We start from the raw sequence: 19,132 nt of genomic DNA on the forward strand, positions 1-19,132 counted from the left end.
TCAACTACCCTGGCCAGCAAGATCTCCGGATCTGTCCCCCATTGAGCATGTTTGGGACTGGATGAAGCGTCGTCTCACGTGGTCTGCACGTCCAGCACGAACACTGGTCCAACTGAGGCGCCAGGTGGAAATGGCATGGCAAGCCGTTCCACAGAACTACATCCAGCATCTCTACGATCGTCTCCATGGGAGAATAGCAGCCTGCATTGCTGCAAAAGGTGGATATACACTGTACTAGTGCCGACATTGTGCATGCTCTGTTGTCTGTGTCTATGTGCCTGTGGTTCTGTCAGTGTGATCATGTGATGTATCTGACCCCAGGAATGTGTCAATAAAGTTTCCCCTTCCTGGGACAATGAATTCACGGTGTTCTTATTTCAATTTCCAGGAGTGTATATTGTGAATAGCAACGGTCCTATGACACTCCCCTGCGGCACACCTGAAATCACTTTTACTTTGGAAGACTTCTCTCCATTGAGAATGACATGCTGCGTTCTGTTATCTAGGAACTCTTCAATCCAATCACACAATTGTTCTGATAGTCCATATGCTCTTACTTTGTTCATTAAACGACTGTGGGGAACTGTATCGAACACCTTGCGGAAGTCAAGAAACATGGCATCAACCTGTGTCTATGGCCCTCTGAGTCTCGTGGACGAATAGCACAAGCTGGGTTTCACACGACCGTCTTTTTCGAAACCCATGCTGATTCCTACAGAGTAGATTTCTAGTCTCCAGAAAAGTCATTATACTCGAACATAATACGTGTTCCAAAATTCTACAACTGATCGACGTTAGAGATATAGGTCTATAGTTCTGCACATCTGTTCAACATCCCTTCTTGTAAATGGGGATGACCTGTGCCCTTTTCCAATCCTTTGGAACGCTACGCTCTTCTAGAGACCTACGGTACACCGCTGCAAGAAGGGGGGCAAGTTCCTTCGCGTACTCTGTGTAAAATCGAACTGGTATCCCATCAGGACCAGCGGCCTTTCCTCTTTTGAGCGATTTTAATTGTTTCTCTATCCCTCCATCGTCTATTTCGATATCTACCATTTTGTCATCTGTACGACAATCTAGAGAAGGAACTACAGTGCAGTCTTCCTCTGTGAAACAGCTTTGGAAAAACACATTTAGTATTTCGGCCTTTAGTCTGTCGTCCTCTGTTTCAGTACCATTTTGGTCACAGAGTGTCTGGACATTTTGTTTTGATCCACCTACCGCTTTGACATAAGACCAAAATTTCTTAGGATTTTCTGCCAAGTCAGTACATAGAACGTTACTTTCAAATTCATTGAACACCTCTCACATAGCCCTCCTCACACTACATTTTGCTTCGCATAATTTTTTTTTGTCTGCAAGGCTTTAGCTATGTTTATGTTTGCTGTGAAGTTCCCTTTGCTTCCGCAGCAGTTTTCTAACTCTGTTGTTGTACCACGGTGGCTCTTTTCCATCTCTTACGATCTTCCTTGGCACATACTCATCTAACGCATATTGTACGATGGTTTTGAACTTTGTCCACTGATCCTCAACACTATCTGTACTTGAGACAAAACTTTTGTGTTGAGCCGTCAGTTACTCTGTAATCTGCTTTTTGTCACTTTTGCTAAACAGTGCCTTCCTTTCTAGGTATTGGATTCTTAGCCGTTCTCTGATCACGCGATCCACTCCTCCCATTGTGTGGGTGTAGTCAAGCATAAGCTTTGGCTTCATTATTTTGTTTGACCTTATCTTAGTCTCCATCATATCACCAAGCATGGTGTTGCAGTGGTTAGCACACGGACTCGCATTCCTTTCCCTAAATCACTTAAGGCAAACACCGGGCTGGTCCCTTCAAAAGGGCATAGTTGCTTTCCTTCTTGATCCTTCCCTAATCCAAGCTTGTGCTCCATCTGTGTTGTCGACAGAACACTATAAACACAAATCTTCTTGTTTGTTCTTCCACCATATCACCATAACGTGGATAGTTGAATGAAGTATGACACCTTTCTTGTCTCTCACTTGAAAGATCTCCTTTCATACTTTTTTATTTCCATAACTATCAGTGAACTTCAAAATTAGGGAATCTGCTAAATGTGGGGATGTGTAAAAGCTATCTGTCATTTGACAGTAATCTTGCTCCAGGAGTGGTTTTACAAGGGTTAAAACAACTTGTGATGACAGTAGAAAATCTGTAAAGTCTGCATTCAGCTGTGCCACTTTCCCTGTGTAAATAATCAAGGACCACACTTGTCTGCCAGATGATTCACACAACATGTTGAATTTTTTTCCAGATCTTGCCATTTTCATCAGGATATACTGTACCTAACCCAGTCAGCCCTTGTACAGAGGTGGACCTTCATCCACCATAATGAAACATAAGAAGTTTTGAATTTATTTTCACTTTGCTAATTTCAAGTTGCCGCCGCTCATACCTCACCTGCCTTTCAACAACATCTTTGCCTCTGTACTTCCGCCTCGACTGACATCTCTGCCCAAACTCTTTGCCTTTACAAATGTCTGCTTGTGTCTGTGTATGTGTGGATGGATATGTGTGTGTGTGTGTGTGTATGTGTGTGTGTGTGCGCGAGTGTATACCTGTCCTTTTTTCCCCCTAAGGTAAGTCTTTCCACTCCCGGGATTGGAATGACTCCTTACCCTCTCCCTTAAAACCCACATCCTTTCGTCTTTCCCTCTCCTTCCCTCTTTCCTGATGAAGCAACCGTTGGTTGCGAAAGCTTGAATTTTGTGTGTATGTTTGTGTGTCTATCGACATGCCAGCGCTTTCGTTTGGTAAGTCACATCATCTTTGTTTTTAGATATATTTTTCGGACGTGGAATGTTTCCCTTACCGTAAAAGAAAATATTCATAATTAAATAAATTAAACACGTTTTCTGGCAACGTAACTCTTTACTGTGGGCATTGTACTTTTCACATGAGATAAACTTTATCTCCGACGGTTGATTACATTACAGTATGCAGTAGTACTGTCTGTCTACGTGCATATCGCTATCCCATGACATTTGTCACCTCAGTGTATTGTCTTTGACAACTTCTTTTCATAATTAAATGAAACATTTCACTTCATTAAACTCTCTCCGGTAAGAGAGGGTAATGGGTTTTCAAATAAACTTTTCAGGCAATGTCGCACAATCTTAACATTTCACCAACAAAGTATTATTTCCATTCTTCATAGTTTCCTTTAGTTTCATTCTTAATAGTAGTACTAAACTGTATATTTGTGCCTTCCTATAATGTTTTAAAAACAGAGCAGTCATTCCTTATTTTACGTTGAAATTTGTATCCTTATCACGCCTGATTTTTCTGAAAATACGTTTTGATGATATAGGAAATTAAATAATTTCATTTTTTCCTTTGCAGACAAATTATCACGCTCTCTCACCTTTTTCATAATAGCTTCCTGTGCATCCATATCCTAATTATGGATTATGCCCAGTTCTTCATTATTTCCTATCTGTTCTACTAAATTAATACTTACATTCATTTCACTATTTTCTGTGATACTTTTGATGAAATATTGGTTTCCCTTAAATAAATACTTGCTCCAGATTTAGGATCAGGTAATCAAACTGTTTGTACACTCCTGGAAATTGAAATAAGAACACCGTGAATTCATTGTCCCAGGAAGGGGAAACTTTATTGACACATTCCTGGGGTCAGATACATCACATGATCACACTGACAGAACCACAGGCACATAGACACAGGCAACAGAGCATGCACAATGTCGGCACTAGTACAGTGTATATCCACCTTTCGCAGCAATGCAGGCTGCTATTCTCCCATGGAGACGATCGTAGAGATGCTGGATGTAGTCCTGTGGAACGGCTTGCCATGCCATTTCCACCTGGCGCCTCAGTTGGACCAGCGTTCGTGCTGGACGTGCAGACCACGTGAGACGACGCTTCATCCAGTCCCAAACATGCTCAATGGGGGACAGATCCGGAGAACTTGCTGGCCAGGGTAGTTGACTTACACCTTCTAGAGCACGTCGGGTGGCACGGGATACACGCGGACGTGCATTGTCCTGTTGGAACAGCAAGTTCCTTTGCCGGTCTAGGAATGGTAGAACGATGGGTTCGATGACGGTTTGGATGTACCGTGCACTATTCAGTGTCCCCTCGACGATCACCAGTGGTGTACGGCCAGTGTAGGAGATCGCTCCCCACACCATGATGCCGGGTGTTGGCCCTGTGTGCCTCGGTCGTATGCAGTCCTGATTGTGGCGCTCACCTGCACCGCGCCAAACACGCATACGACCATCATTGGCACCAAGGCAGAAGCGACTCTCATCGCTGAAGACGACACGTCTCCATTTGTCCCTCCATTCACGCCTGTCACGACACCACTGGAGGCGGGCTGCACGATGTTGGGGCGTGAGCGGAAGACGGCCTAACGGTGTGAGGGACCGTAGCCCAGCTTCATGGAGACGGTTGCGAATGGTCCTCGCCGATACCCCAGGAGCAACAGCGTCCCTAATTTGCTGGGAAGTGGCGGTGCGGTCCCCTACGGCACTGCGTAGGATCCTACGGTCTTGGCGTGCATCCGTGCGTCGCTGCGGTCCGGTCCCAGGTCGACGGGCACGTGCACCTTCCGCCGACCACTGGCGACAACATCGATGTACTGTGGAGACCTCACGCCCCACGTGTTGAGCAATTCGGCGGTACGTCCACCCGGCCTCCCGCATGGCCACTATACGCCCTCGCTCAAAGTCCGTCAACTGCACATACGGTTCACGTCCACGCTGTCGCGGCATGCTACCAGTGTTAAAGACTGCGATGGAGCTCCGTATGCCACGGCAAACTGGCTGACACTGACGGCGGCGGTGCACAAATGCTGCGCAGCTAGCGCCATTCGACGGCCAACACCGCGGTTCCTGGTGTGTCCGCTGTGCCGTGCGTGTGATCATTGCTTGTACAGCCCTCTCGCAGTGTCCGGAGCAAGTATGGTGGGTCTGACACACCGGTGTCAATGTGTTCTTTTTTCCATTTCCAGGAGTGTAGTTCAGTATAGCATAGTATTTTCCCAACCAGTCTAATCCTAATAGTAATGGTACATTCATATTTTGGATTATTTAAGAACTTTGAGTAAATTCTCTGTTCCCTACAAGTTTACCCCTGTATCCAGTTATACACACCATTTTAATTTCATATACTCGTAATACCAGACAAATCAATTTTTTATTTTATTTTTTTTTTTTTTAATTTGATTTATAACTCTCTCCTCCTGAGTCCAAAATCCTCCCCACCCAGTAAGTGGTACTTCATAAGTCAAGGTACCCTTATGGGTTTCACTTGAGACGCCCTATTATATATCTGATTTTCCTCTACCAATTCCTCCCTGAAAGAACATTCTTGTTCTTGCCCTTCTTTTTTTTTCTTCTAGTGGCCTCTCAGTCTGGTGCACTCCATAATACCTGAGTGTTTTCTCTGGATGCTCTGCAATAACTGTGCCTGTGGTATGAGTCTCTTCTAGCCTCTTGTTGTGGTTATCTTATGTCTTCCAAATGCAAAAACTATCGGGACACCAATTATAAAATATTCCTGAAAGGAACTTGCATACAAAGTGAAATCATGCTGAAATGCAACTATCTAATCTAAAATACATACAGAAGAAATGATGTGTGTTTGCATCAGCTGATGGTCAAGTGAAACAAGGCTTATCACGGCATGTGTGGGGACGGTGACAGGACCGCTTCAGAAAATGGTTTAGTTTTCATCACTGTAGGTCAGCAATGTGTATGCCAGCGTAGGCAGACATGAACAGAACAGAAATGTATATCTTTTTTCTTTACAATTAAAAATAATGGACATAGGTAATCAGAAGAAAGTGGCGCTATTTTTTCACAGTCGCTGGTTCTCGGCTACAGTTGTTGCTCTGATCGGCTCAGCGATTGTCCTCTCCAGCAAAGTACATTCAGCCATAGTGCTCCGATGTCTGATGAGTCTAAATGAAACATAAAAATACACGCTTTGTAATTATTTCATAAAATCATGATGTTACAAAAAACTCTTTAATTACGTTTTAAAAGAAATGAATATCCAGACATCACTCAGCAGTGTTCACAAAAATTCTTTTACATTACATAGTGTATGTGTAGTAAAGTGTAGCTCATAGCATTTTTGTTTGTAATTTCCAGAAAGGAAAAAAAAACCACTGTTATTGGTGCTTTTATCTAAATGTTATCTGCATTTTACAGACACACTTGCATTTTACAGACACAAAAACCATTCTGTACATACTGTTAAATTTGCATTTTTGCAGAGTTTCTGTTCGACCAACTCGCAAGACAAAGGAAGCAGCTGCTATATACATGGAATTATTGGGAAAGAAATTAGCCACACCGGATCAGGAAGTAGATGAGGATTCTCTCTCAATAGATAGTTTTCCAGAGCTGCCAAATTCAAGGAGAATTGGTAAGTAGCCACTTTCAGATAGACTGAGGTGTACTCAAATAATTTTGTACGGCTTTTTTCCAAACATTTGATTGGAGATACCATGTTTCTCTCAATTGTGTGTGAATTTTGTTGAGATTTGAGTTGCTGAATGGTGCAGTTGTAATAAAAAAGTTTTAATATGGAGCCGCATTTGTTCTGCTTGAAAAAAATAAATTTAATTATACACACTGTATCACCGCACACTTTAAACCTTCTTAAAATGTCTCAAACATCTTCTAGTTAAGAGAAATTAGCCCTGGACAACCATGAGAGAATTTGGAATCCCATAGAAACTTACGAACATAACCCAAATATGCACAGAAGATGCCGTTTTTAGGATCAAAATTAAAATTCTCATTGCAGATGGATTTAATATGTGGCCTATCAGCATATTTATCCGTTCTAGCAATTAAAAAGGGATCGAACTCATCAGACAACTGAGCACAAAATTTTAAAAAATTCCAATATTGATTTACATGACAGAGTTTTTTTAAGATAATGGAAGAGAAATTATATCTCTTGCATAGCAGTTGACCAAAGTCCTCAGAGGAACTGGTTTGCAATTAATGCCAGAAAAACAACTTTTTGTTTTTTGCTGATCTGTGCTCCCAAAGATAATGATGACTTGAATCTTGAATGTATAAATTGCTCCATTTAAACAAGTCAATGAATTTAAATATCTTAGAGCTGTCTTTGGTATAGCAAATAATTTAACAGATTAAATCAAAATTTGAAATCAGAACGCATATATATTACGCTTTGTTAGATATCTTAAAGAGCAGAAATATCTGTAGGAAAACTGTAATATGTAGCAGCAAATCAGTTATAAAACTAGTTGTAACATACACATGTGAAACCCAAACACTGCCAAAGAAAGATGAGAGACCTTTAGTATATGTGAGAGGAAAACACTACGTAAAATTTTTGGAGTAATGAAGGATCACGTCAGTATGTGGCGGGTAAGAATTAATATTTCAATAATAATTATATATCAGTAGTAACACATTTGTGTTCCTAACTGTTCCTGCACTGTTGAAATCTCTGTACTCGCTCAAAAGAGGCTTTAATTACTTTTACATATTTGTACATACTCCACAATCCACTGTACAGGGCATGCCAGAGGGTGCTTTGTACCAACATTAGTGATTTTTCTATCCTATTCCATTCGCGTTTTAAGGGAGGGGAAGAATGATTGTCTGTATGTACCTGTACACATCCTAGTCTCTCTTCTCTTAATGTCATGACTCCTACATGAGATATGTGATGGTGGCAACATAATGGTCACACTATCTTTACTAATACAGTTCTGCAGGAACTTTGTCAACATTCTTCTCATGATTTCAACAGAAATTCCCCCAGCATCTTTGCTACTCTGACGTTTGGGCTACACTGTTCTGTTATGATCTAGCCGTGTATATATATATGTATGTATGTATGTATGTGTGTGTGTGTGTGTGTGTGTGTGTGTGTGTGTGTGTGAATTCATTCATTTTCTGCTGTGATACCTATTTGATGACAACTTTTAAACATTGGAGGAGTATTCTAGAACTGGTCACAGTAATGGCTTGTATGAAGTTTCAGGTACAGATTACTGTGCTTTCTCGAAACCCTTGCAACATATCTGACATCTCCATTCACCTTCGATAATATTGTGTGTCCCATTTCATATTGCTGGCATATTGTGTGCTCCAGAGGTTCACCATCAATTTTGTAGTGGAATTTTGGTGGGTTTTTCTCTGTTTGTTATAGATATTGTCTTGCATTTAAAATGAGCTGTTGAAGTTTTGTCCCAAGGCTTTCTGCATTGTTTACAATCATCCATTGACAATACTTCCTTGACAAGAGCATCATCTCAAAACAGTTTTGTAGTGTTGCTGATCCTATCTGGTAAATAATTAACATTATGAAAAGGTTAGCTGCTACTCACCATGTAGTGGAAATCACACACACATGCAGAGAGAGGATAGGGCAGCTAGGTGCAGGCAGAAGGGGGGGGGGGGGGGGGGGCGGCGAAAGGAGAGAAGTAAAAAGACTGGTGAAATAGACAAATGCATAGTGCTGGAATGGGAACAGAGAAGGGGATAGGTAGGTGAAGGCCAGGAGGGTTATGGAAACATAGGATATATTGCAGGGAGAGTTCCCACATGCGCAGTTTAGAAAAGCTGGTGTTTGTGGGGAGGATCCAGAATTTAAGGAGGTATTCTTTCATACACTTCTTACAAGAGACTATTCACTTTTGAGAGCAGAGTGCTTCTCAATATTGTCTTGCAAACCTATGTGGATTGGAAGTGCGGACAGGCCAAAGGCCTTGTGGATAAAGTGGAGATTGTTATACAACATGTCTTGTTTGAACAGTGACATAATAAATCAGACGGCTCTGCATGAGACTATGATATCAATATACTATAATGTCATATCGTACGACATATTTTAAACTTCAAAATATTAGGAACACTGTAGAAATATGAGGTTTTGTTTGAAGGAATTTATTGTTTTTGGATGAGAACAGTCCTATAGTAAATCATGTATAGAAACAAAATACCATAAATGAAACAAGTAAATTTCGTTATGAGAATTCCATACATTACCAGAAAATTTATATCTCTGCATAGCTTGACTGACAACTACAGTACAGAGTCACACATTAATTAAAAATAACTTAATTATATTTACCTGAGTATAAGCAACCCCTTTTTTTCCAAGAGGCTTCTTGAGAAAAATTTATTTTTAACATATTTTGACTAATTAAAGTTTCAAATTTTTATTGACATAAATATCTGCTTAAAAAGTTAACATTATACCTAGTCTAAATTTATGCCATTTGTTAGTTCTCTACATTTTGATAAAACAAGGAGAAATAAAATAAACAAAAAGAAATGGTTTAGGTTAACTTGTGATTCTGAAGTTGTGGTTACCATGGAATCTGAGAACTCAGCTGTTCTTATCCAAGCATATCGTCCGCCTGCTGCTCTCTCATTGGCTGTGTAGAACTAACAGCTGACACTCCCCATTTTGTTCCCATCGTACTGTATGTCTTGGTGAATGTTGACAAAATTCCAGCACAAAACACATAAGTATGTCCTGGGCCCCTATCTAGACTTTTACCATCTCCTGCAGAAATGAATATTATTGTGGAGTACTTCCCAATTTTAAATTCAAATTCGACTACAAAAGGATTCAGGCAAATTGCAGTTAATTTTCCTTATTATTTCACCTGGATGTCACCATCATGTTCTAAAGCTGATTAAAAGCTGGTCATGTTTTTACTCAGTATTCTAAAATGTGAACAGCAATAAAATTTCTCATTTGTAACCCACTTCGTAAATTGTTACAGTCTCTCATAATCAAATAAAATATTGATTCGGGTTCAGAATCAAATAATGTTTTTTGAAGGACAACATTTCCACTTTTGAAAGTTACCTTCACTTAAAAAGCAGCGTAGTATTTGTGTATGGTATCCATACATGTATGAGAACTTTCATTGCTTCTTTGTTCAAATACAACAACAGTTTGTAAGGTGATAGAATTTAGTGCTATTTCTTCGTGTCTTTCACAAAGTGTCAAATTTTAAGCAGGGCAATAGATTGTTGTAGTGGCTAGTTCGTTGTTTCTCGCATATCCCTTGCACTGGTGCCTTGTGAGTTAAATGTCACTTGGTTGTTCAAATGACATATTGGGAAATCTTGAATGTGTTCAAAAGCAAGTATTGTATGTCCAGCCCTGCCCTTCTGAATTCTTCAAAATAAATTAGCAGGTGGCCCCAATATCCAAAGCTTCATCCGTAAATATGAGATGATCCCTATATACCCTATTAAATGATGTGAACCTGTTAACATCAGCGGCAGTAGTTTGATCTGCAGATATAAGATGGCCTTCTGTTTTTTGAATTACGAGTTTGGGCAAAAATCTTGTCTAAAAATCAAGTAAATATGGTAACTGGATCGAGTATCATAAGAGTAGTCCTGTACCTTGAATGGAGGCAATGATAATACAGAGAGAGAGAAATGAAAAAGAAATTATCATAAATAAATCAAACCCTGTATTGCAAGTTGGAGAATACTGTTTACAACTATTACTTAATGTGTGCATCAGAATTAATTGAAATGGTTATCACTGATGCCATTATACTTCCTTGAGGTGAAAGGATCATCAGATTAATATTTCCCTCAGGCAGTTTCAGAATAGTGGAAAGCACTCTAGGATTTTCAGTATCAAAACTCCTGCTGTCTTTCACACCATCAGTACAACCAGATGCAATACTTGAATTTAGAAATGGTGTCTTGTCACAGCCAGTGTCATTTGTCATCCTTTTTCTGTCCCAGCTCGAGCTCTGTCACTAATTACCTCACCATTGACGAGATATTAAACTCTGATCTTCCTTACCCTTATTCTGATTGCAGTTTCACATAATACCATTCAGTTTTCTTCCATTGAATCCACAATTTATTAGCAGAGGGGTTGTTCCTTATCAATTTAAAATGAATGTGATGTAGAAATATTTGTTTTGAAGATAAAGCACAATGACTTTACTATTCTGCGATAGTCACAATTACTTTACTACTATAAATACATTTTTTCTTTTTTTCCCCCAGAGCAACAAGAAAATGAAATAAAGGCAAAAGCTGTGAAGACCCTAAAGACTATCAGTAAGAGCAGTTCACCTTTACGTTCTAGACAAACGAAAGTGGAGGCTCCCAACAAGACAGAAAAGAAAGGTGCAGATGATGAGAATCTCAAGGGAAAGGATACAAAGAAGGTAAAAACTCCTAGTGCAAAACCAAAGTTGGCCGTGAAGAAAGAGGAAACGCTGGGAAAGGAAAAAGTTCCAGAAGAAAGACGAAAGCTTCTAGCAAGACGGAAAGTTGAAAATGAGAAGCAAGGAAGTAAGTGTAGGGTAAAAATTAAAACTGATGCCAAAGTTTCCACAGATTCTTCAAAAGAATCAAAGGAAGTGGTTCATTCACCTGGATTGAAGGCAAAAGTGAAGTTACAAGCAACTCAGGAAAAAAAGAAATGTGAGACTTCATTGGGTACCAAAACACAGATCACAACCAAAGAAAAGCGTACACCTAAAGAACAGGAAGGTGACGACGGTGGCATGAAACAACCTCAAGTTCCTCGTCGAAGCCTACGAGCACCCATGAAAGATCCTGTATCTGCCATTTCTGAATCATCCGAGAGTACTGCCTCTGAGTCAGCTGCTTCTAAAAATCTTAGAAATAAGGATTCATCTCCTTCCTCACCCAGTAGAGCACTACGTAAGCCTAGAGCTCTCGAAAGTGCTCTGGATGATAAATTTAGTGACTCTGATGAAGAACCATTGGGTAAAATAGCTTTAAAAAATGCTGCAGTTAAGGCACTAAATATTTCAAATAAAGATACCCAAAATTCTTCGACAGGGAAGGCAAACAAAGTGGATGTAAAAAGTAAAATAGAAGCTGTTGTAACAGAAAAGGATAAAAATGTATCTAAGAAAAGCAAAGAACATAGTTCAAAAATCACATCTTCCAGTTCACGAGAACCGAGGAAAACATTTGATTCTGCTCAGAAGTCTTCAAAATTAAAGTTGGATAAAGCGCAGGAAACTCGCGCAAGGAATGTAGTGGATTTATCTAAAAAGGTAAAGAAGAGCAATGATATGAAACAGGTGACAAAAGATGCAAGAAGACCAAAAAACGAAGAGAATACAAAAAATGAGGAAGGCAAGCCTCAGCCCACTGTTGCTAAAGAAAACACGAGGAAGAAACCTGTGTTATCTGGAAGTACAGGCACGCCAGTTACAAGCGGTCAGTTGAAGTCAAATAAGAAAGGTCAGAGTAGTGAACAGTGTGCTGAGGCCTCTGAAGCGGACGACGACTCTGGAGGCAATAAAAAAAAACTTCTAATTGAGGAAGTGTGTGCTAAAACAGTTTCTAATGAAACAAAAGAAAACACAACTGAGAAGAACAGCAGAAATTCTGTTGATAGTGAGACAGTTTTTTCAAAAAATAAAGAACTGAATGATGCGAAATGTGATACTGCCAGTCCAGTTGTGTTATCTAGTGAACAAAAGACTAAAGAAAAAGATAATTTAGGCAAGGAAGAGAGTAAATGTGTTCTAGAAGGGAATGAAAAGAAATGTTCAAATGATCTCAAGGACACAAGCAAAAAAATCTTTCAAAAAAAAACAGCTGTTGATAAAGAAATAGTGAAGAAACATAGCAGGCCGAAAGATGTTTTAAAGGCATCACCCAAGAAAAAGGTGTGTAATATTGATAAAACTCACAACACAAGTGAATTACCTTGCTCCCCTACTCCAGAAACAGAGTCACAGAAAAAAATGTCAAAGATAGAGTCGAGCCGGAGGTCCAGTTCCTCATGGACTGAATCTGAAATGGAAATTCAAAGAAGGTTGAGTCTGGTCTCACTCAAAGAATCAGACACAGAGTCCGAGGATGCAGACAGCCCAAAACAGGAGGGGGTGTCAGGCAAGAGACGAAGATCTTCCGGATCACAAAAAGATACTCAAAAGTTTGTTAATAGTTTTGCTATTGTGGAAAAGAGACATTCTAGTATCAGAACAAATTCATGGTTGTTTTCTGAAAAGCGGATTGAATCAGTTCGTAGTGATGGGGACAGACTCAGGAGAGGAATGTTGGAAGAAAAACAAAATACAAAGGAGGAGGTGTTTTCTTCAAGGAAAGCTGCCTCTTTTCACATTGAAAATAAATTTAGTTCCTTTAGCTCAGGAAGTGCAGCTTTTGGAAGGAAGCACATTCTGACCCAAGGCACATTTTCTTCTCTGCGTCATCCTGACAGTAGTCTTACGAGTAGTGTCTTTGGACCACACTTAAGAGTGCCAAAACCCATTCCAATTCTTTCAAAATCTTTTGGTTTTAGTATTCCAGTCAACACACAAGTGGAGGTGCCATACCTAAAGACAGCCACAAATGGAACTGAGGCAGGCCTTTTCTCAAAACGTAATCCTCAAAATGACATCCAATTTAAAATGTTATCGAGTTCATCGACAGATGACTACGAAATGGAGAGGAAATGTGTACCTGGTATTATGATGTCAGCTATACCAACTTCTATGAACAGTAAGAAAGCTGCTGCAGAGAGAATGTTGAACATGGAGAGACCATTTGAAAGGAAGTTGTCTGTTTCAAGTGATTCGTCATTTCAGAACGATGAGGACACTGCTGTCCATAAAACTGTGCCTGAAATCCAAGAGAAAGCCCACGGAGACTTGTTCGTGGGGGCTTCTGCAGTACTTGATAGAAATTGCAGCATACCAACTGGACGCCACAGTAACGGTGCTAGCGAAAAGGATGTATCCGCAGCATTTACGATAGAGAAAGATGGTGAAGGGAGAGAGAGCTTATTGTTTCAAAATGAGAGCAGTGCTGATAAGAAGAATGCTGTATTGTCAAAAAGTGTAGAAAATCTGGCTGAAACTCAGAGCATGTTAAGCATTTCATCCAGTAGGGAGTCAGTAAAAGACATTCAGAAACTGTTAGGCTTTTTATCATCTCCAGAATCAGAGATACCACCTCAGCAACGCTATCCTACTGTGCCATACAGCTGTCAGGGACTGAGTGAGCTGGATGTACCCAATCGTGTGAATAACAGTTTGCTTCAGGTCACAGAAATTCAGGAGAGTCAAAGAAAAGAAAAAAGTAAAATGGTTTCTCCAAAAGGAAGTGAAATGGATTCCAGGAAACTGAAACCTCAGTTTAAAACTTTTGAAGATATTGCAAAAGGTAATTGTGCTGAGAGATCTGTTGATGGTAATGCTGTTATCAATAAAGATGTCGAAACTGGCAAAGAAATGGAAACAAGGCTCAATGAAGAGCGTCCGGTGGCAGCACCTCCAGCAGAACTACCAGATTTTGATATCCCGCATGATATGAGGAATACTAAGAGTAAAACCAAAGTTAACATGTCAACGGAGAGAATTGAGAAGTGGCTCAATGAAAGTTATAGTGATAACATTGAACACAAAAGAGATTGTTCAGTGTTTACAACAAATGTGTGCAAGTGCTCCTCTTCAGCTGATGAAGATGATTATTTCAATGACAAACTTGTGATAGACAGTGAATATTCTTGCAGTGAAGTTGAAGATAACACACCAAAAATGTGTGATTCAGTATTCTCGAAAGTGGAACAGGACTCATACAAAACGGAAGTTGGCAATAGGAGTACTGCTGGAACTGTTCGAGCTACTTCATCGGGAAAGAGCGGCTATAAATTAAATGTGCAGAACAAAGTTTCACCTCTTCGTGAGAAAGTAGCTGTTGGATCACCTGGTGAGAGGACACCTTCAAACTTGAATTTTGTTTTCAACACATCAGCATCACAAATAATTAATGTTGAAGTGGTTGAATCTCCTCCAACAAAGAAAGTGCCAGCAGAAGACCCTGTCTCAAAAAAAGGCAGCACTGAAACGAGAAAAGAATACGAAACCCACAAAAGTAAGCCCATAATGCAAGACAAAGTGACACCAGTCACTGCTAGTGGTTCTGCTGCCAATCACAATATATTGAACCATACAAAAAATGTGGGTACTTATCCATCTAATGCAAACAGGGCAGAAAAACCCTCCAGCTTTGCCAAAACCAAAAAAGTCAAAATTGCAGGTAAAGTGCCTACCCCAATGAAGAGTCCAGGACACAAAATCCAGCCATCTCCAGAAAAAAAGTCCATATTCCAGCAGCGAAGGTCCTTCTCACATAAAGTTAAAGCAAGGAAAGAGCTTGTACCGAGTGCAAATGCCTTCTCACCCGAAAATGAAAGTAGTGTGTACGCATTTGAATCAGATTCTGAGCTCCCTCCTCTTAGCACACCTTTCAGAAGAAACACTCGTGACAGTAGAACATCGAGCACTACTACATCAAAATCTGAGGAGGATTTAACAAAACTGGGAGAAACTGATGTACCCTCACCTCCTACAGCCACAGTACAACCACTGCCTATGCCGCCCCCTGTCATATCAGTACCACAAGTCGATCCTGGAAAATCTGCAGAGAACACGGAGGTACCTCAGGATAAAGCAGCGGGGATCGGGTGTGCAAAAACTGTAAGCGGTACGGTCAGCTCTACAGTCTCTCGTACAGTTGAAGAATCTAATCAGCCAGTACCGGCTACCAAGGAACATACACCTCATCTGAATAAAGAGGTCAGTGGCATATTGTTACGATCTGGCACAGATCCCAACTCACCTGTAACATTGTTGGTTCTCCCAGCACAAAAACCTACTGAATATGTTGCACTGATCCCAAGCGTTGCGAATCCCTCAGAGTGCCATGTGTCTGCATTGCAAGGTAACAATGTTTCTGTTGTCAACGTTTCTAGCAGTGTGGCTGGTGGACAATTCAGCACAGCACCAGTGAGGGCACCTACTAAGATACTACTAAGCCCAGCAAGAACGGTCACTCAGAAAGATCCACACACAACATGTTTGTACTTGGCACCCTCCGATAAGACACCAGTTCTTGCATGTCCAGTCTACAGTGAAGAACATGGTACTGTGCAAGCGAGCAATGTAAACACAGTGAGAGACAACAGCTTTCCTGCCACCAGTACAAGTGTGCCGCCTATCAAACACCCCAGCAAAATACTTCTCAGCCCCACTCATGTGCCTCTCCTCCTGTTAACAAAAGATGCAGGGGCTCAGAATGTGATTGGTGAGCAGAGCGCACCTCTGGTAGATATGTCTGAAGTTGAAAAGCTGAAAACTGTGGTGTCTGAACAGAAAACTGAAAACAGTGTTTCCAGTCGTGTTGTTCCAGACTGTATTGCACCAACAGACTGCTCAAGAGAGTTACATAAAAATGTTTCAAATATATCTGTCAATAATCCTAATGTCCCTGAAATGCCTAAAGTACTTCCACAAACAAGAAATATTCCAGAGAAACCAGTGCTAATTGTTGAAAATATAAATGTCACTGAAGCACCAGCTATAAATACCGAGGCATTTGACATTACTACAACAATGCCATCTGTTGCAGAAAAATTAAACGGGACAGATTTGCCATTGTCAGCAACTGAAAAAGAACTGTCTCTGGATGGAGGTGGGTTAGGCGTCGCAAGAGAAGCACTAAAAAGTGCATTAGGAAAGGTATGTCCCAGTCCTGATGCTAATGAAACTGGTTTTGAAATTCAAAATGTATCCCTAGAAGGCTCTGTAAGCGAAAATATCATATCTGCTGATAAAGAGGATATGCAGAGAAGTGTAGAGAATTGTGTCATCGCTGATAAGAATGAGTCTTGCTCCATGTCACAAGTAACAGAGAAGAACTTTGAACACTGCGACACGCCAGTTCAACAACCTGAGACTGAACCACAGAATTTAAATAATTCATCTCACTACAGTACTGAAGAGAGAGCAGACACTAATTCACTGGTCCAGAACACACTTATTGCTGAATCTCCACCTTCAGTTGCTCCTGTTTGTACTGGGGCATCAGAGAAGTCCTCAGTAACAGAGAAGGAGAATGTTCCTACCAAAGTGAGAAATTTCCCATTGGAAGAAATCTGTGCACCATATTCGCCCAAACCGAATAACACAGAAATTTTAGATAGACCAGTGTCCAAATCAGTTTTGGAATCAAGCTGCCAGAGAGATTTCTTGGCTCCTTGTAAGACTGACGCTGCCTCGGGAATGGACGAAACAAGCAAAGAATGCCAGTCTTTACCGAATGTGTTTGAGGGGAACACTACAGGGCAACTTGTGAGAGACCCTCATCCCGAAAAACTTTATGTTCATGCTTCTAGCCAATTGTCTGTGACTGATGAGCGGACTATTTCACTTGCCCTGCCAGACAAATCTCAGCAGCAACTTGAAAAGTCAGCATGTGTCCAGGTAGACATATTAAATGAAAGCTTTGTCCCTGGTCAGAAGACCAGTACATCGATAGCTGTACAGGTGAATTTAGACTCTGATCCAGATACTGGGCCTCCCGAACCAGAACCACCTCAGCGCAGCATGGAGATTTCCACTCAGACAGAGGGAGGCGACGATGACGAAGATGATGAAGAAGGCCATCTCTTTTACATTCCCTTACAGTCGTCACCTGGTTCATGCCATGGTTCCTCCTCACAGATGATACAGGGTGTAGCAGTGAAATTGGGGACTGAAGGTCCCACAGGGCCGAACCAGCGTGTCATCATGCGAGCCAAGCTTGTGACGAAACCACCAAACTTCAGCCGCTCATCTGCTTCTGCACAAGATTCTGCTCTTGCTAGGAGGTAAGTTGATTTTTCTTGTTACTGGCATTTGAAGCACATCTCCAAAGAGCAGTCACTAGTTGGGAATAAGATTACATTAGTCACATACCGCAGAGAGGAGTCTCTGGGTCGTGGAAGGAAGTCAATGACATACATCTCATTTTTATTTACTACAGTGAAAGGATTAAAGATATGAAATATTATCAATATTAATTACATAAAATGTAAAACATTAAGAAATAGTGTTACATATTTTCGATGTATAAATGCTGATTGAAGCGACGAATGAAAATTTGTGCTAAGGCCGCAATTCGAACCCAGGTCTCCTACTCAATAAACAGATCCAGTGAACATTGTGCCACCCTGGCACAGTAGCTTTGCACAACTTCACTGACTACCCTATCACACCTCCCTCCTCAGTCCAAATTCCCATTCACACCGCAGCCCACTTGGTATTCCCACTAACCTCAAACAGCATTGCAGAGACTCTCCAACTGTATTGGAACAGCACATCAGCATCAAATGAAATTTGGGATCCTTCCTGAAACCCAGGCATAGGTGCTGTAACCAAATTAAACTATGTGGTACAAATTTTCATTTGTTGCATCAGTCTGCATATATACATCATAGATGTTTGAGACTTGAAAAGATCTCTGGAATCATATAGTTTCATTTGATCTGATTTAATGCTAGGATTGTAACAGGGCACTAGAGCCCATATGAAAGTGTAACAGAGATTCTTGAGGAACGTAAATGCAAATCTTTGAAGAAAGGCAAGGTTGTTCTCTCAAAACCGTGTTGCATGAAGAACTAGTATTTCATGGAGATTGTATGACAGTTCATCTGTCATTACAGTACATCTTGTACAGAAATTATAAGAATAACAAAATGGAGATTACAGGAAGTATAGTTAGTTAGTTAGTTAGTTGTTGTTAGAGTTAGTTATTAGTTAGTTGTTGGACACAGAGTCATAAATATTGAAACAAACCTTTTTTGTGTAGTCAGAACCTAAAACCATATGCTTATGAGTTGTTGCTGCAGGATACTTCTCTGGTAATTACGACAGTCTACAGAGCACCACTAGGAAACTTTCAGCTATTTATGAGAAATCTAGGTACATTATTGGACAGCCTGTCAGACAAGAAGAAACAGTAATATGCCAATATTTCAAAGTATCTTTCCTAAAAGATACAGGCAGGAAAAATGAACCATAATCAGTATTTGGGTTTTTCAGTCTAATTTCAATAGCTAATTTTCCAACTCGGGTGCAGCAAGATAGTAGGACCCTGGTTAACAATGTATTAATAGACAGCATATTAATAGACAGTGTTCAGGCTGAACCAATTAATCTGTACCCAATTGTTAATGGACCGTCCAACCTTGATGTACAGTTAATGGAAATTAGCAATGTAGCACCTTACAGCCCTGAGACAGGTTCCTACTAAGCAGTGAGGCTTATTAATGAGAACAGGATACAGTGTTTTAA

General features: G+C 40.5%; 1 protein-coding gene across 1 annotated transcript in view; it reads left to right on the plus strand.

The window, feature by feature from the left end:
• Positions 1-19,132, plus strand: part of LOC124612243 — a 179,550-nt gene that overhangs the window by 59,525 nt on the left and 100,893 nt on the right. The window contains exons 9-10 of the mRNA XM_047140318.1: positions 6,266-6,417; positions 11,031-17,667. Of these exons, the coding sequence (XP_046996274.1) occupies positions 6,266-6,417; positions 11,031-17,667 (6,789 nt within the window). The remainder of the gene's footprint in view (positions 1-6,265; positions 6,418-11,030; positions 17,668-19,132) is intronic.

This window comes from Schistocerca americana, chromosome 4 (genome assembly GCF_021461395.2).
Source record: "Schistocerca americana isolate TAMUIC-IGC-003095 chromosome 4, iqSchAmer2.1, whole genome shotgun sequence".
Classification (NCBI taxonomy): domain Eukaryota; kingdom Metazoa; phylum Arthropoda; class Insecta; order Orthoptera; family Acrididae; genus Schistocerca; species Schistocerca americana.